The sequence below is a fragment of the Parasteatoda tepidariorum genome, chromosome 7 (genome assembly GCF_982258835.1).
Source record: "Parasteatoda tepidariorum strain Cologne lab strain chromosome 7, Ptep-v5.0, whole genome shotgun sequence".
In the NCBI taxonomy this organism is placed as follows: Eukaryota; Metazoa; Arthropoda; class Arachnida; order Araneae; family Theridiidae; genus Parasteatoda; species Parasteatoda tepidariorum.
The window spans coordinates 48,268,130-48,286,886 of record NC_141761.1 but is presented as its reverse complement, the minus strand read 5'-3'; the positions used below and the strand labels follow the sequence as shown (position 1 = coordinate 48,286,886).

The window sequence follows — 18,757 nt, the reverse complement described above, 5'->3', positions numbered from 1 at the left end:
TTTCAGAATTTAGAACAAAATTAATATTTATTCAGAAAAAACTTTTTTCATTTCCTAATAAAATCTGAAAGCAGACAATGTTTGGAAAGTACAAGTCTTTTGACAAGTTGCTTAGCAGTTCAAAAGGAAAATAGAGATGTTAAACTTGTAAAAAGTAAATATGAAATTATTATATATACACATGTATAAATTGTTTATTTTTATATCTCTCCCCCAACCCCAAAAAAAGCATTGCTATGGTGTGTTATTTGCAGATTAGTATAATTATTCTGAGTTTTGAGGTGTCAATGGTTTGAGGCATCAAATGAAAGAAAACAAATTAATCACAACATATTTAATTTACTTTTTTTGTCTTCTGCATTAACAACACTAATACATCTATTTACAATAAATGCAGTTCCAACATAATAGATAACATGAAAAAATAGATTAAAATTTGCACGCATTGGCTTTTCTAAAATATGAGGTGGGATCGCACACGCGCATCTGCCACTGGCTCTGCATAGATGTTCAATAATACTTGCTACAACAGAAGGTACAGAAACTCAAAGCAACACAAATGAGATTCTGGTTCTTTTGGTTTCTAGCTCAGGTGAAGATCAAAACAAAACAATAAATAAATAAATATTGGAAGTTTGATTTGTTTCTTTTTACAGTATAAAAAGTTCATTTTTTTGCCAGTGGTCAGAGGGAATGCAGGAATGCTCAGCATTCTCGAGCATTATTGCACCACCGCTTGGATAAGGGTGATTCAGACGTTGTAAAGTCACAATTCATTTCTTTTTGCTTCTCTCGATCCAACATCATAATTTTCAGTTGCTGAATGTAGTTCTTAAGGTCCGTTAATAAAATTAACTTGCTACCTGGTGGGACAGACACATTATGCTTGGCAAATGCTTCATGTTGTAAGCTGAAAAATAAAAGTAAGAATTTAGTATCTTATGAATAAATAACAGCATAAATATAAACAGTTGATAATTTTAATTATAATGAAATGTTCATCTAGTTAACAGATAAATTTGTAATAGCCAATTCCAAATAGGGTGGAATCATGGTCATTTAAAGCCTGCTAAACTATTTTCTTTCATTACAAAATTGTTGTGAACAGTAGTATGCAGCAACTAAGTCTGAAATATTACTTGGCACATTTTAACTGTTAACCAGTCTTGTACAAGGGGACTAGACTAACTGTATAAATGAATACCCTATCTTTGTACAGTTCACTATCATTTCAATAAAAAATTAAATACATACTGAACTGTATAAAAAAAGGAATGCACAATGGGCCACAAAAATTAGGAAGTATGTGGGGAGCGAGCCAGCAGTCTTAAGTCTGTAATCCAAGTTAAAAATACTAATATGACTCACACATGTATAACTAATTTTTCAGCTTGGCATACATTTGGTGTATATACTTAGATGCAAACAGATAATAGTTTTTTCTTAACTTGCAATCGAATACAGAAATAACAAAATTTGTTACTGTTCCTGATAAGTATTAGATGAACAGAAATGGTATTTTAAAGTCATGCTTTAATATCTACTTTCAGAATAAGAAATCACCCACATTTATTTGTAGAAATTCATAAGACATTTATTTTTACTGCTAACACTGAGCCATTGCATACCTGCCAACTTTTAATCCGTTCGAGGATGATTTTCCCCCAGTGGTAGTAAAATGGAATTTAAATTACAATTTTAGGCCGAAACATACGCAGTATTTTGATAGAGCATATTCAAACTACAAAACCAGTATTGCATATTAATATATTTGCTTAATTTTTTTTAAAAATAGTGGTGGTCAAAAAGATTATAAAATTTAGTTTATAAATGCAAGGAATATATAGAAAACATACATTTTACTACCACTTTAAATATAGAAATAAAATTTTACACCAAATGCGTAAAATTTGGCAAGTATGCCATAGTCATAAAAAGAACATGCAAAATTAAATAGTTTCAATCTGGTACTTTCAGTCAGACAGAAATAAGTAACTTAATGCACAAAGCACAGCTTATTTTTATATATATATATGTATATATATATTACTCTTTTGGTACTCCCATAGGTTGTGCAAACTGATAAACCTAAATCTTATATATTTTATAGTTTAATCTTTTATAAGTTTCCCTGAAGAAATCCCATACGATAACTAACAGATTGAGTTGGCCTTTTATAATTGTTAAATTATCCCATATAGCATATTTATTGGAAAGACTTTAAGTTCCACAAGTAAATATTAGTTATAATTGAAGAAAACATGAGGTGGTTGCGAACTCATTTTTGAGATAATTGGTAAGCTTTTCTTGTCATAACCTAAACAAACAAGTCATATAGTAATTGATAAAGTTTCATTAAAAACAGAAACATGTCTAATTAATTTGTGTTCCTAATGGAAACTTATCAAGTGAGATTTGAATTAACAAGGTAGTAAAATTAATGGAAGAAGTGCTTTAGGCACAAATTACATCTATGATCTCGCACAAGACTCATTTTGAATCACCTGAACACAACCGTCCAATAATTTTAATGTTTGTCGATAAAGAAAAACATTCTATTGATATGAATACTGCAATTAAAATTTTTTATCAATAGTAATCTATTTTCAATAAAGTTTTTTTATACCTCAAAATAATTTATCAATAGCAACAATGGTAAGTACTAATTTAATATATATATATTTTTCCTTTAATAAAAATTGTGTGCGACTAATACAGCAAATTTTCTCCTAACTAAAGAAAATACATTTTTTTTCTTCAGTTAGGAAAAAATTTGCTTTATTAGTAACACAATTTTTATTAAAGAAAAATGCTGCACTACTTTAAACCTAAGGAACAGAAATAGGTGACAATAGTCCTTTTTTTTTAATCGCATAGTTGAGCGCAACAAAAACATAAAAAAGAATGGTGTAAAATGCCCAAATAAATTAGAAAAACAGAGTTGAGTCCCAGTATGTTAAAAGTATGCACACTTATGGATATATATTTTAAAATATTTTTGCGTGTTTTATTTGGATTGTACGCGATTTTTGTTATCCCCGGAGTTCTTGTCATCCAATTCAATGAATAATTGGGGCTCAACTTTACAAAATAGTGAAAGTACTTTTAACAAGAATACCTGAAAAAAAAAATTAGGAGGAAAACAATAATAATTTATTAAATGATGATCATCACAAGTTCTTTAGTAATGTTATCTCAATGGGAGGAAAATATGAAGTTGCATCGCACAAAAATTATTTCATTAATACTTTTTTTTATAACTTTAAAACATTTATATAATTGCATATCTTGTGTTGTGCTTTAATTTTCCATCTCCCTCCCCACGTGTGCACTTTATTAAAGTTTAAGCCTTATTAACAGATATTTAATTTGTCTGCATAATTTAAACACAATACAAAAAAGCTGCATGTCAAAAATAAATTATTCAATTTTTTCATGCTAAAATTTTGTATTAGCCTCAAACAATAAATAGGTAGGTATCTCGTGCGTTCCGTAAAATAATAATTACAAAAACTAAAATGATTTTAATGTAATTACATATAATTTTGAATGTTTCATTAACAAAAATATATCAGGATCAACTTTATAAATTTAGTAGCACTTTTGCAAAGTTAATTTATTGTGAAGGAAATGGAAAAATAAGTTATCAATTGTGTCTCTCTCAGATTTTTTTTACTTAAATGTGTATGCCAAGAATTATATACATTTGTGTACTCAAGATGAGAATTAAAGGTATGATTTTCTTTTCACTTTAGTAGATGTTTTGTTTTCTAATATTATTTGCTTAATTTAGCATTTTCATTTATTTCTTGATATACATCGGTCCCCTCATAAACATATAAACAATGCTTTACTATAATTCATACTTCTTAAACTCATTTTTATAAATGCTAAATAATATGAAGGTTACATTAAATTTTTCATAGTTTAATCAAGCGTACACTCAAAAACATTCAAGCACAATAAATTAAGTTTAGAAAAAATTAAATAGCTGTAACAATTTAACTAATATTTTTGCTCACAATGTATAAATATAAATTTTTGCATGAGTAATATTTCTTCTTTCAGTTAATATGACCTGGTTAATACAGGGCTGATTGTGCTCCGGAAAAAAATCCGGATTTCCGGAATTTTTGCTAACAGTGATCCGGAAGTTTCCGAAAATCAAATTTTCAAAAGGTGGAACTTAAAACATTTATTTGTTTGTAAGGGCGAGACGGAAAGATACTTTATAAGCTTATATTCATGATTAATATTAATTTTTTATCAGTAAATAGTTGTTATAATCATAAACTCAAGAAAGAAAGACATATTTGTAAATTTTAATTACTTTTCCAGATCATCATAGGTATGTGTAAATGGTATATGTATGTGTAAAATTTTAAATATATTTTAAGTAAACTAAGAAATATTGAGGAAAAGGAAAAAAACCTTGTTTAAATTTTTTTCCTGATTTTTCAATTTAAAGTTTTTTCTTTTTTTTTTTAAACTCAAGAAATTTTCCGGAATTTTGATTTGGGCTCACAATCACCCCTGTTAATATAACAATTTAAGTCAGAATTGTAAATCTTTAAATATCTTGTACCTCTGAAAACTAGTTAAGCATTTTAACATTGTCAACCACATATGGTTCAAATTATTAAATATAGCCCCACCCCAAATTCAAACAACATGAAGTAAGTATCAGAATTTCTAAATAAAATGCCTATCTTTCTAAGTTTCATCGAATTTTCCAAGATATTCTAGTTATTTATTGTCAGCAAGCTTGTATATTTTAAATTAAATATACAAAAGTACATTTCAAAATAAGGAGAATTTTCATATTTCGTCAGTAACTCCAGAACTAGTATGAAGATTAGTTGAAATAATAATAATAAAAAAAAACAATTTAAATGCATGCGCATCAGTCAGTGGTTTCGGATTCGATCAGGTCTCACACTGATTTTCTGCAGGAAGTAAGATAGTTTAAGCATTCCTGTAGTAAATGGTCCCACTTGTTCTGTCTGTAATTCAGTTTTGAGGTTCTGGATATTTGCCAAAAGGACCTTTCAAGTTTCCAATTAAATTCCAATTGTACTTCCCGTAGTGTTCAAACATTATCTACAAAGTTGAAGTTTGGAGATCTGACTGTGGAATCCATATGAAGAAAATCATCACATTTAACCAAGATGAGCTCACAAAGTTACTGCAAATTGTTGTCTACCAGCTGCAATCCAACATGAGCCCAACACATTGCCAATCTATTTTTTAATGAATCATGATTTGAAAACAGTGTAACAATGGGCACAATTACTTCAGAAATACCTAAACAGTCTTTGTACCTGCATTAAACCACAGTGAATAACTTCTGTACTAATGATAGAATTTTCACCGAGTGCCGATCTTAATGGTTTAAAGAAGGGCTACTAAATTATTACGTCATTTTTTCTGACGAATATCGATTTTTAATCAGTGTAGGAGCAATCGGAAGTTTAGGCGCCTTAATGTTTCCATATTTCACTTCCATATTAAGGGAACTTTTTAAGCAAAAATCGAAAGATTTTCACACCCAATTGGGTATACTATAGCCTACGTCACAGGTTGTGTTATTTCTACTAAATTTAACCCATGAACGGCATTTTCTGCGAGCCTAACTTCAAGCCACAAATAAACAAACGAAGTGTTTGATCGTTTAAATAGCTGCTCGTCAGATTTTATTGCATTATAAAGAAAAGTAATTGGTATTCGATTTTTGATTAATAATTGATTTATGTGGATAGTGGCATTTATGTGGATAGTGGCACAGAATTTAGCATTGCGTCATGGTAAATGTTATTCCTACTAAGTGGAAGTAATTGTGTTTTTTTTATATTATACCCAATTATAAAATTCAAATATCCTAAGATAATTATATAATATATATTTTATAGAGTTGCAATTTTAAATAAAATAAAAAATTTGAATTAAGTCTATCAATATAGTTTTTGAGTTATAAAATTTCAAAAAGCTTTGTTTTGATACATGCAATTCTCAAATATTATTCGACCGATTCTGTGCAAATTTTGCATCATGTCACTCTAAATTAAACAGTTTAAAATTAAGTCAAAATTTGTATGCTTTTTAATTCAATAAATTTTGGATCCTTTAATCTATTGAGACCATATTTCCTGGTATAATATTTTAAAATTGAATGGTAGTATAAAATACTTAAAAATTGAACTATTTCCCATAAGCTACGGACCTTAATTAACAGTGTTTCTTTCTTTCTAGAAGCGGTCATGTTTAAATAGTCTTTCCCATCGAAGTGGGAGAATTTGAACGTTTACTAATTAGAATGAATGGAGCATTTTTCCAACTTGGTAAAAACAAAAATAGGAACACAAAACATGATAAGCCAAGCAGTGTCACAAGGAGAAAAACTCTGAAAATTTTATTAGCAAAAAATTTATAACAATTCATAAACCATACATGCTTTATATTCAACTAATTCAAGAAAAAACTCGCAATATGAATAGCAATATTAGATTTCAGAAACTCAAAAATACCGATATTGAATTTTTAAATCGCGTAAATGCGAATCATGAAGCATAATTTTCAGATCGGATGAATACAAAGCGCAATGCGTAGTTTTTAAATCACATATTAACACGAAAATCGATGTTACAACCGCGTGAATACGAAACGCGATAATGGATTTTAAAATTGCCTGAATAGGAATAATCGAAACGCGTAACTTTAAAATCAGGTAAATACTAAAATTGATGATTAAATTGGCAAAAGAATCATACGGTACTTTATTACGTCGCATGGTTAAGAAACGCGATATCAGTAGATTCAGTTCCAAATTTTCAAAATGGCGAAAATCTGCTAAACCAAAATAATTAAATTGGCAAAAGAATCATATGGTACTTTATTACGTCGCAATGTGTTGACGGTCTGGGAAACACCCCTGAGGATGATCCGAAGACATGCCATCACAATTTAGATCCTTTGTAGAGTAGCACCCCCGCTTTGGTAGCCCGACGACCTGCATGCGAAGTCTAGCACTTTACGGTAGAACAAGTTCACATTTACGATTTAATCGAAACAGTTGGCAGTTATGTACAAGGTTTAGAGTAGCAAAAAAGAAAAAATAGACAAGTAGGGCAACTAATTTATCCGTATCAGCAAAAGTTACTTCATAGGTTTTGTTAATTTTCTTTTGCTATAACAAAATTATTCCATTTGTTCGTTGTTTTTTAATAATTAAGTTCAAATATTCACATCTAATATTTTTATATTTGTTTACAAAGACTTTACAACAATTTCATTAAATTGAAATTGTAAACAACTCAATTACAGTTATCTATTATTAATAACAATTTCCTCCAGTATAATGAGGGCAATGTATCCTACACCATGAGAACAAATAGAGCCAAAAATCTTTCTAGATTTTATTACAACTGTTATCTAAAATTATTTTGTCGAATTATAAGCAAATTCTTCTGCTCTAAAACCCTATTTCAAATCATTTTTACACTTATCTACCAAATTTTTTTTATATTGTTAGTAAACTGAAGTGTTCCTGGTTGCTTAAAAAATATATTGAATAAATATCTCACTTGAATAGATAGCTATGTCAGATGCATAAATATGAATAAGTTAGAACTTGCTATTTTTCTATTTAAAACGTAAAAACTTCTTATGTTATTAGATATCTTGGTTAGGATGCGATTTCATTCGATGAATTGTAAAAAACTACGTCGGAAACATATCACTTACAAGCAAGTTTTTTTCTCAGCCCGCTTTCCCATAGTAAATTCAAGATAACTAAAGCTCACCTTCGAGATGGGTTCATAAACTCATATTGGGCCTTGATCACATTTTTTAAAACAATGTACAACTTTCCCATAACTATTTCTGCATTCAATTATTCAAGTTAAATTAAAACAGTAACCATAGATATGTGAATTGATTTTGTTTCTGCTATACTCAGAGCTTCTTCTCCAACAAATATCAACTTGTTTAATTTAGGGGAAGGCACTTTTGTGCAAAATTTAAGTTTCTTGAAACTTTAAGAATATTGCAAATGGTATTACCAAACACACGTTAAAAAATATTTTTGCATGTTACTGGAATAATTTAGAAGGGGAAACATTCCTCTCCTTGCTAAAACAATTCACTTATTATAATCAGAGTTGCAAAAAAAGAAAGAAGAAGCCTGTCTTTATTGGCTTTTCAATATTTTACAGCTCACAATTAACATTTACATATTTAAAACAATTTTATTAATGACTTTTTAGTAAAACAATACAAGTAAAATATGATATTAAATTTACTTTCTTTTAAAGGCATTTATTCCATATATAGATAAAATGATATTAATTTTAGTAATGTAATTGCAGCTCCATATCTGCCTCAAAATCAGCCATTTTAGTCTAAAATCATTCAAAACCATTTTTTCATCATGTTCTTATTCATCCTAAATCTTCTATAAATTAGATATTTTCTATAAAACTTAACATGATTTGTTCGAAACAACTATCATGATTTTGTTAAAATTATAATAGTTAAAATTATAATTGCTATAATTATTAGTAATTATAGTTAATTTTGTATTACTCAGACATTTATGCTGCGTTAAAAAAAAAGTTTATTTCTAATTGTAGTTCAAAGTATTCTAAAATGTTTATTCTTAACGCTTCCAAAGTCAAAGCTGTTGCTTCTTATTTTTTCGAAAAGGCAAAGTTGCTGCTCCAAATTGTTTCGAACAAAAATTATATCAATTCAATAATTAAGAATTTTATATTATTACAGTTTCTGAAAAATATTAGTTCCAATAAAATCTGGCAACCCTGATGAGAACGTATCACCTCTTTAGTGAACCAGAATAAATTTAATGGTTAAAATTATTTTCCTATCTGGAAGACAGCTTGCAACTCTCGCAAGAAAAGTAGTGGCTTAATATTTTTGTTATTAGAAGGTGTGTGGGGGATGAAGGTGGAATATGTAAAAAACAAGTTAAAGAATAGTGGGGGAAAAAGAAAACTATGATTTGTATTGATTAAGGGGAGAAATTCCCAAAATATCAATTCTTGCTACAACTGTTTATGTTACTAATACTTTTATTACTTATGTTACTTATACTTTTCACCTTTCAACCCCACATAAGAAGTTAAACGGTAAAAATAATAATTTTTCTCACATTCATATCTAATCTATGTTCATAAAAGTATCGAAAAATGATTTTAAAAAAATAAGTGGTGGGGGAGTGCATATTCAGCGGGAAAGGTCAGCTGAATGGTGTCAGGACTTTTTTTTCACGCAATGCAGTTTAGTTTTAGTTCGAAAATTAATAGCTGTTAAAGTTAATAGTAAAAAGTACCACGCGGGTCTCTCTACATCCACAAGAGTTTTCAACTCTAATGTTGAAATTAAGATTTGTCGGTCACTTTTATTCAAAATTCCCTCCCCCCCTTTTTTTTTCAAAAATTATTGCCTTTTTCCGCGAATTTCTTTTCGCATTTTGCTTTAAACGATGACCATATATTCTTTTATTGCAAACGGATGTAAAAATTTATATATCCCACTCCTCTCTGAAGGTGGCTATCAGCTCTTACACAGTTCGGGGAGGGTGTGTTCTTTGTGAAACATGCCTGCTAAAGGCATCCCAGTAAAGCTCTGAAGGATTCTGGTTCGGGGAGTACGTAGGCCATTACACGCGGACAATATCTTCACTTTCTAGTGTGTCCGATACCTCAGCGATATTGTATGGCTGCGCATTGTCGTTTATAAACAGAAATTCTGGACCTACCATACCGTTGGGATGTAGCGCTACCTTTGATCAAATATGTTCTGCCATTGTGTATGCCTGCCCAAACCAGTAACGCCTAGACCGCACCGATCACGTTCATACACTAACTGGTGGCCAGAATAACTTTTCACAGTGAAACGGGGAATGTAAAACATCACCCTGGACCACTGTTGGTGACACCAATCAATGCGTTCCTACGCTAGCGTAATCTTTCTTGACGATAACGTGTAGTTGAAACGAGATGCACCGAACAAACTTACACGCATGTGCATACAAACAAACTTGATTTAATAGCCGTGAGTTATCTGTCAGAAACCTGTGTACCAGCAGTGGTTGCAAGGTCTGCAACCATCTCACCAGGAGAGTGACATTTCTGTTCCTTAAAAACCACTAAGGATATCGATCCCCTTAAAGTGTGGTGCTCCTACCACAGCCTCGCTTTCAAATAGCATTTCCAGCTTTAGCGGCCTCTTTTAGTTGCGAGTCGAAACTTTTTGACACTACCATTACTGAGACCACAGTGGTGACACTTTAACCTGCTTTCAGTCGTTCATAAGTTCAACAACCAACGGAGCTAAATCGGTTAAATACCTAACAGCATGAATTTTCGAATGAATGAAGAGCTTGTATACCCTCTGTGCTTGATTTTTATGGTTACTGGTGGGCTGTTGGAAACGCTACTTTGCATTAATTAGTTGCTCCTTAGTAATTGTCAAGCAGTGCAGTGTAAGTAGATATTAAAAATAAGTAATAATTTTTTTAATAAATAGAGCTATAAGCTAGAAAATATCACTAAAAAAATTAAAGAAGTTAAGTATGAAGATTAAGCACATTTGTGAAAAAGACAAATAGTGGATAACTTTCAAGTACGTACCGTAACATTTTTAATTAAAGTAGTAATTTGTGCTATTATAAATGAAAAAGAAATTAGTTAAGTTAGCAAAGAAGTACACAGTAGAACAAGTAGTTCAGGGACAATGAAGGGCAAGAATGATGTTAAGGTCTTGAAGGGGTAAAAAAACATAATTTTTTATCTCATTGATTTAATTTTTGAATTTGAAAGATAAAAACCTCAAAATTTTTAGGTCTGAGAGTCCATTTTCATTATATTCGATATCCCTATAAGCGAATGCTAAATAAGCATGAAGAAACACCCAGAAAAGTTCAGATTAGAAAGTCACTACAAGTTTATCATTGTTAATCCCACAAGGCGATGATAATTTGGAAAAATATTAATTATTACGTAAACAAGAATATTAACTTAAATTTTTTACGAATCATACTATTTCTACCATTTGATCATGTAAAATTTTAAAACAATATCATTTTGAATAATTATTGCCCAAATTCCAAAGCAATCGTTAATTTGGCAACTTTAATTTTGCTATATTTATATTTCTGGATTGTCATGCTATTTATTGTGTACATAGATAGCATAGCTAGTAGGTAATTCGTACCGCCCACGTTTTATTTTAGCTAACGTATATTTTTTGAGCGAATTGTTAATATTGGATTAATTGCAAGGTAGCTTCTTTTCATAACTTATATTCGTTTATATTTGACATAATATCTATTTTTCAGCAGTTGAATTAATATTCTTGATATGACTAATATGAACATTGTAATTCAAACTTGGCAATAACAAGTGCTAGCTCTAGCTCAAACAATAAACAACTACAGTAAAAAAATGAGCACACGCTAGCCAAATGGAAAGAAAGTAGACAGGATATAATAATTCTGAAGTTTCTTTAAAGGAAAGAATACAGAGCCCTCTACTGTAGAATTTACCATCCATATGAATAAACTCACATAAATTCCCTGAATAATTTTTTTTCCATTAAAAGAGAAAGAAAGACATGCAAATAATATGCTTCTTGAAGTTCCTACATCTTATAGAATATATTTTAAGAAATGAGAAGTTAAAAAAGTACAAGGTGTGGTAAATAAAATAGAAAGCATTGTGGACAAAATAGCCATATGTCCTTACACAAAATGTTGTATCACCAATATTTAAGTAACAAAAATTGGCCAAATATTTATAAGTTTCTATTTTATTGCAACAAAGAAAAATGAAGATAAAGTAAACGAGATTATAAAAACTGGGCCCCAATACCCGCACCCCTGGTGGCAGTTAAGAGGACGCTATCCTGTGGGAGAAACTTTTCATCAAAAACTCCGTTTCATCTACATAACTTATTTAAAGCCTAGAAAAATTGAATCCAGGCAAACCTAGAATAAGCCAGGAGTTTTAATTGCTAGAAGAAATAAAAATTCAAAATACAATAGAATTTACAAAAGGAGTAATCCTATGTTATCCTTTCATAATTTGTTTTATTTCGAAAATTTCTTTTCTATTTTCAATATTTATCTTTTGTTTGCAATCGCAGTTCAACAGCAGACCCAATTTTGAGTTCATGACTACCTAACCCAATCCAGAAAGCAAGATAACTCGTGGATCAAGTATTGGGAGAAATATGCCTTCGTAGAGGACTTTTTGATGGAACTAACCCGTATTTGCGTTACATAGAGTGGAAAACCGCGAAAATCTCACACGGTTAGCCCGACGGCAAGGGTACTGTAACCCATGATCTGCCGTCTACCATGAGGAAATTTTAGGTCAGCATTGTTGTCGGTGCTAGCCGAGTGCAGAATTCGTATCAACCAGCCATTTCAGGGATTCAAACCCAGGCACCTGATTGGGAGGCGAGCAATATATTCCTTAAACCACCACAGCATCTTTTTCACTATTTAAAACTTCATTGTTTACTTTAGGTTTCCTAAACTCGCTTTTTCCATACTTAAATTTTAAATTACTTATGGAGTTAAGTTTCTTCCGAGGTATAGCGTCTTCTTCCATTTGCCCTTGGAAATTGATAGGTATTTTCTTGAGTTGCCACTTGGTTGTAAGACGCTGCTTTGCATCCCAAATGTGGTCAATGGGAGATTTCAAATTTACATACAAGACAGATATGAATTTCAAACTACAATATTAAATAAAAGTTGCATTTAGAAGTATATCATAAAATTTGTATTAACAAGAGATTTTTTTTCTGGATCGCTTACATTCAATACAGAGCCCGCGCTAAGCATCAGCCACCTTAAAAACAATAAAATTTTAAATTTGGGGGAAAAAATTGTGTTTTCGTGAATGATTTTTTTTTCGACCGAAAAAAAATATGTATAATATCTTTTTCACAGGGAAAAAAAAAAAAAAAAAAAGATAAATAAATTTAAAAAATCAACTTAATCTTTAAAAAAAAAAAATAAAAAATAAAGTCAAAGAGAATTTTCTTGAATAAATGTTGTAATTTTTATTCGATTATAGTTATCTCTGTTAGACGTCTCATAACCAATTAGAATTATATTGGAAAGTTCAGATAATGTAAACAACCAGAGAGATTATGAGAGCATAAGACTAACTACTGAAAAATACAGATTTCAAACGTTCATACACGACATCACGTTCAAACGCGACATCACGTGATGAAATTTTTTTCTACAGTTTCTGCCAATACAACAAATTATGTGATAGCAAGATGCATATTATCCTCCAAATATTTTTGTAGGAAACATGTTTTTTCATGACAATAGCCTAAGCTACAACACAATAATGTGACAATAGCTACTCTAGTCTAAGAAATTATCAAAAACTAACCCCAACCGATTCCTACTTCTTTCCCTCAAAGCCGATGAAACAAAAAATAAATTTTTTTAATCCTCTCAAATTTGATTTTATTAAATAATTCAACTTACAGTAAATTTATATTTTTATTTGAAATTTTCTGCGTGAAAAAAAATCATTAATAAAAAATAGTTAAGATTTGCCTTTGGCTAATAATTTTAAATCTTTAGTGTGGGCCCGGTAAATTCAATTGACAAAATTTTCTTTGAAAAAATTCATTTTGTTTACTTTGTAAATCTTATTTAAATTTGTTTATTTAAATTTAAATTTGTGTCTCTGGATCATTTGTAATTTTAAAAAGAAATTTATTATCAGACTAACTTTTTTTTTTTATTATTCAGAATGAATTAGAATGTCTTTTTTAATTATTAGTTTAAAATTCTATTTAAAATTAGTTGGTATTTTGTTTACAGAGTGTTTTCTGAAATTATCCTATTTTCTTGTAAATAAGAACTTTAGTTCAAAAATTCAATAATAGTTAAATAAAACTTCAATCATTTTATAAGAAAACTCCATTTTCATCTTTACTTTCATGAGTTATTTTTCAAACTACAAGCAAAACACAACTTAAAATTCAAAATAGAAGTTAGAGGCATTAACTTTTGTCTTGATTAAACAAGCGGTAAAAAAGTTAAAGGACTTGAGTAAAGAACATATTACTAGATATGTTACAAATTTCTTTGCTTTTTAATTGAACACAATTAGTGAAAATATTAAAAATCCTGGAATGGATTTTCAATAGTTTGAAGGAAATTATTTTAAAAACTACTGTAGCAGTAGTAAAAAAAAAAAAAAAAAAGTAATAGATTATTATGGTCAGTTAAAATCGGTGTAACCAAATAAAAAACACAAAATTTTTGTTTTTAAAAGGTACTTTTTACTTTCAACTTATTTAGAAATGATATGAAATAACTTGGAAATTGATAATTTCTAAAATTAAAATGTTTGAAAAATTGTTTTAATATTTCTGTTTGAAAAAGATTTTCTTCCACTTGAATTGAAAGAAGCCTACTTTTACCAACCACTACTGCTTATAATCAAATGCAGGCTTTGTAATAGGTTAATAAAAAATATGGAAATGGTTTTGTATAAGATACATATACCAGACTATTTTTTTTAAATTTACATTAGAATAGCTTTACATTAGAATAGCATATTAAAAGCAAATTTTATCCAAAAGAAAAAATATTTTAATTTCAGAATTAGAAGAGAAACAGAAAGTCTAACAATTTGCAATATATCTGATACTAACAACTCATAATAACTTCAAACACTAGAGTTGCGCTACAAAAAATAACTAGCATCAATTAGTTAATATTTCCTCAATACAATAAATAATTTAAATTAGTAAATTATTTCAAGATTTCTTTTATCAAATAATTTAATTGTTGATTGGAATCTATCAATTTTAAAATCAGATGAAAGAGACAAATCAATAATTGTAAACCCCTGCTCATCACTATAAAAATTTGATAACATAAAATTTTCATTTTCATTTCATAAAGACACTGAATTCCCAAAAATGTTTAAAAAATGAATCCTTTAGGCAAGCATCAACTGTACCTGAACTATGTATACAATTTACTAGCCCGTCCCTGTAAAAATTGGAAACTATTGAATTTTGCTATTTCTAATATCAATTTTTACTGAAATAAAAATATTTTGGAACGAAAATCTAACTTTTTCGATTCTGCAAATTTATTTTTTTTAGAAATCCGCATTTGTATTCTCAGAAAATAGAATGTTCTGGAATCTGGACAAACAAAAAATCTGGAATATCTGGACAAAAGACTCAAACACAGGACAAATATATTTTATCAGAATTACAAACACCTCTAAATGCATTCTTTGTTGGCGCGACTGCCCACTATGGACGCTAGCTTTCTGAAGAAGAAAATACATCATCATACGACAAAAAACTGCTTTAAAGTTTTCATCTGGTTATTTGGAATGATTCCAAAAAATTGTAACCATCGAGCAATTCGAAATACTTAAATAATGCATATTACTAACAGGGTTACAAAAAACCCAGGTGGGTTTTTCATGTTTTATTGTTTTTTTTTTCAAAAGAGAGGGCAGGGATAAGAACCTTATTTTGAAAAAGCTTATTTTAATATTAATAATTAAGTTTAATTTTATGAATTGACTTAACATGTAGGTAAATAATAATTAATACAAATAAATTGGTACAAAAGTCAGAAAAAAGTTTCTTCTGACATCACATTACAAAATGTTACATGTACTCACATAGGTACAATACACATTTGAAACTTATTTTAACACAGGATTACTTTTTATTTATATTTTAATCTCAAAAAATATTTGAGGAAATATTTTTTTTTTTTTTTTTTGTGTGCATAGATAGCGAATCAAAGGCACTGACTAATCAATGGCCATACAGTCAAATCTAGCCAGCAAGGTAGTCTCCAAAAACAATTTTTTCACCTAGGTTCATTTTTTAGGCTAGACTACTACATATATATTTCAATACAATAGCGCAAAAGTATAACAGAGGATAAAAAAGAAATATATTTTAGAAAAAACCCACTTTAGGGTGGGTTTTACCCAGTAAAACCCACCTGGATTTTACTGGGTAGGTGGGTTCTTTGTAACCCTGATTAGTAATTGGTCTAGTTGGGAGAAAATATTTGAGGGGAAACTTATAGTGGTTAGTCAATCAGAATAAGTTTCATAAGCATGCAACTATTTTTTTGGCCAACAATATACTTGAGCCTATGCCGCAAATGCTGATCTAGCATCATACTAAAGATTTAAAGAATAACAAAGCTTTCATACTAGGTAAAAACAATACATACACCTTATACTCACACAAACAAAATGTTAATTCAATACATACCTTGTACATTCATAAAGTTGTATCCCATAAGTTTCCAAGACAATCTGGCAGGACTGAACAGAAGAGCCCCTGAGGAACTTATTTACCACATCTGATAGAGGAACCGCAAGCAAGGAGCTATACTTTAGTGGTTCAATATTAATTGCTAACACATAGCGTGTGTCCACTTGCACTAAACGAGCGATATGAGGATGGTAGGGATAACTGGACAAAAGAGGGCCCCTTGGGCTACTTGATAAAGCTGTTCGCATTTCAGGTGATGGAGGGGGACTACACAAATCAAGACCATTTGGTGTATTTCGTGTGGAATAAATATCAGGGACAATAGTTGCTGGAGTACAATCCATAAGCGATAAGGGTTGAAGAGGGGATGATTGAGGAGGTGTAGGATAGTGAGGTGGAGGACCAGGGCCTGCTAATAGCCTTGGACTTCCCCCATGAGGATGCAAGATCCTGTCATCACGGCACAATGAGCTGCTGGTGATGTCATAACCGTCTCTGATTACACCAGCAGGGTTGCTATTGCTTCTCACTAAATTTGAGGAACCAGCCCCATTTAAGTTTACACTGGATGATGATAAAGACGTTGGACACCACAAATCATTCTCACTGTACCGTCTAGACAAATTTTCTGGGGTATCTTTCTGTTGCAAGACCACTCTCTCCTCTTCCCGAATCCAATCTGGCTCTAAGAAACGCGACAGCCAAGGATTTGCGGGAGTTGGTATGTAAGGGTATATTGAAGGTGTAGTTTTTGGCACCACTGCATTTTCTGTAGGAGCAGATCCAGCATGAGATCCTCCCAATCTAACAAGGGGAGGTGGTGGAGGAAAAGGCCTTGGTCGATTAGAAGTCAGTGAAGGCATATTTTCCTCCAATTTTCTATACCTCTCTAAATCAGAAACAGAAGGATGCTGCAAATGACTGTTGTATTGATTAGAATAGTTAATAGAATAAGGATAATTACAGTTAGATGAAGTGACCAAAAGATTTTCAATAGACATAGGAAACATGTTTGTTTTATCACTATTCGTGATCGAGCCAAGACCATTTTGCAATTCGGGACTTTGAGTAAGGTGAGTAGCTCTTGATAGAGCTGAATTGACGTTTAGATACTTGTCAAGTCCTAAGAAAGAGCTTAGCATACTTTCTTTTTCTTGCATTTCACTTATTTTCTCCCTGAGTTTTTTAGCATTCTCTACAGCAACAGGAGACTGAATAACAGAATCTTCCCATTTCGAAAGATTATCATTGGAAGAAGGCAAATGGGAGGCATGTAAGCAACGAAGGTCTGCCCAAAACTCCTCAAAACGAATACCACCTAATGCATTTTCCAGATCTTCCACACAGCAAATTTGTTGTATTTGCAAACTATCTGCCAACGATTTTCCATATAAAAGTCTAAAATAGGCTATATCCCACTCAGTAACATTTTCAATGCGTGTTACTGATGGCATAAGTTCAACAGGAACTCCATTTAATGGAATATATTTTTTTGTTCCCTTTTTAATATATGGTACACAATCATTCCTGATACTGTAAAAACCACACTGGTCATTATATAAACGATTTCCTTGAATATCAAGCTTTGCCTTACAGGTTTCAAGGAAATCATAATAGCTTATGCAGTCTTCTAAACTTACAACTACATCGCTTGATGTAAACTTTGGGTAACCAAACTGTAAATCACAATGGAACTCATTAATTTCATTGTACAAAGTTATTTCAGCCTCAGTCATATAAAAACTTTCAACATGAGCAAATTTAAAAAGATGACCTGGAAGAATATTCATTGCAGCTCTTATAACTTTATCTTCCAATATCCGAGCAGCAACAAACTTGTGTTCACTACGCATGATGTAAGGAAGATTAATAGAGCCAACTGTAGACCAACCAAATGCCTTGCACCTGCTTGTATAATCAGCTGGCGGTGGAGAGGATGGTTTGGAAATAACAATATTATCAACCGATGGTTTCTTAGGAGTTGGCAGAGTTAGTTTAATCGAAGAAATAGGCTTTTCCTTCTGGGATGATGAAGCAACAGTAATTGTAATGTTACGGGATTGCAATCCAGACAGTTGGGGATCACTCACAATAAATTTTTTGACATCAGAGGGATTCTTCGTTTTAACAGTATCCTCCTCATCCTCCTTTTCTTTCTTAATTTTTACCCCGCTTTCAATATGAATTGGATCATCAGCGGGTTTAGCAAGCGCCATGTTACTTCCATTCTACTACATAGGATTTGGGCAGCTTATGCGATTTTCCCAGTGATAGTTGGAGGTCAGATCTTGATATCATCTTCCTAAGATGGCCTGAAAATAAATTAAATTTCTCTTTTAGAAAATATCGTAGTTTATGTACATTTAAGCAGAAAACCGGAGCCAAAAAATTTCTGAAACTGCAGCTCCACCAAAATAATATAACTAAAGCTCCATTAATTTTA

General features: G+C 30.8%; 1 protein-coding gene across 2 annotated transcripts in view; it reads right to left on the bottom strand.

The window, feature by feature from the left end:
* Positions 1-319: 319 nt before the first annotated feature.
* LOC107445161 (uncharacterized) overlaps positions 320-18,757 on the bottom strand; it is an 85,378-nt gene continuing 66,940 nt past the window's right edge. For both annotated transcript variants that reach the window (XM_016059504.5, XM_016059503.4), the window contains 2 exons: positions 16,312-18,626; positions 320-910 (listed from right to left, as the gene is read on the bottom strand). In XM_016059504.5, the coding sequence (XP_015914990.1) occupies positions 706-910; positions 16,312-18,530 (2,424 nt within the window). In that variant the 5' untranslated portion in view covers positions 18,531-18,626 and the 3' untranslated portion in view covers positions 320-705. The remainder of the gene's footprint in view (positions 911-16,311; positions 18,627-18,757) is intronic.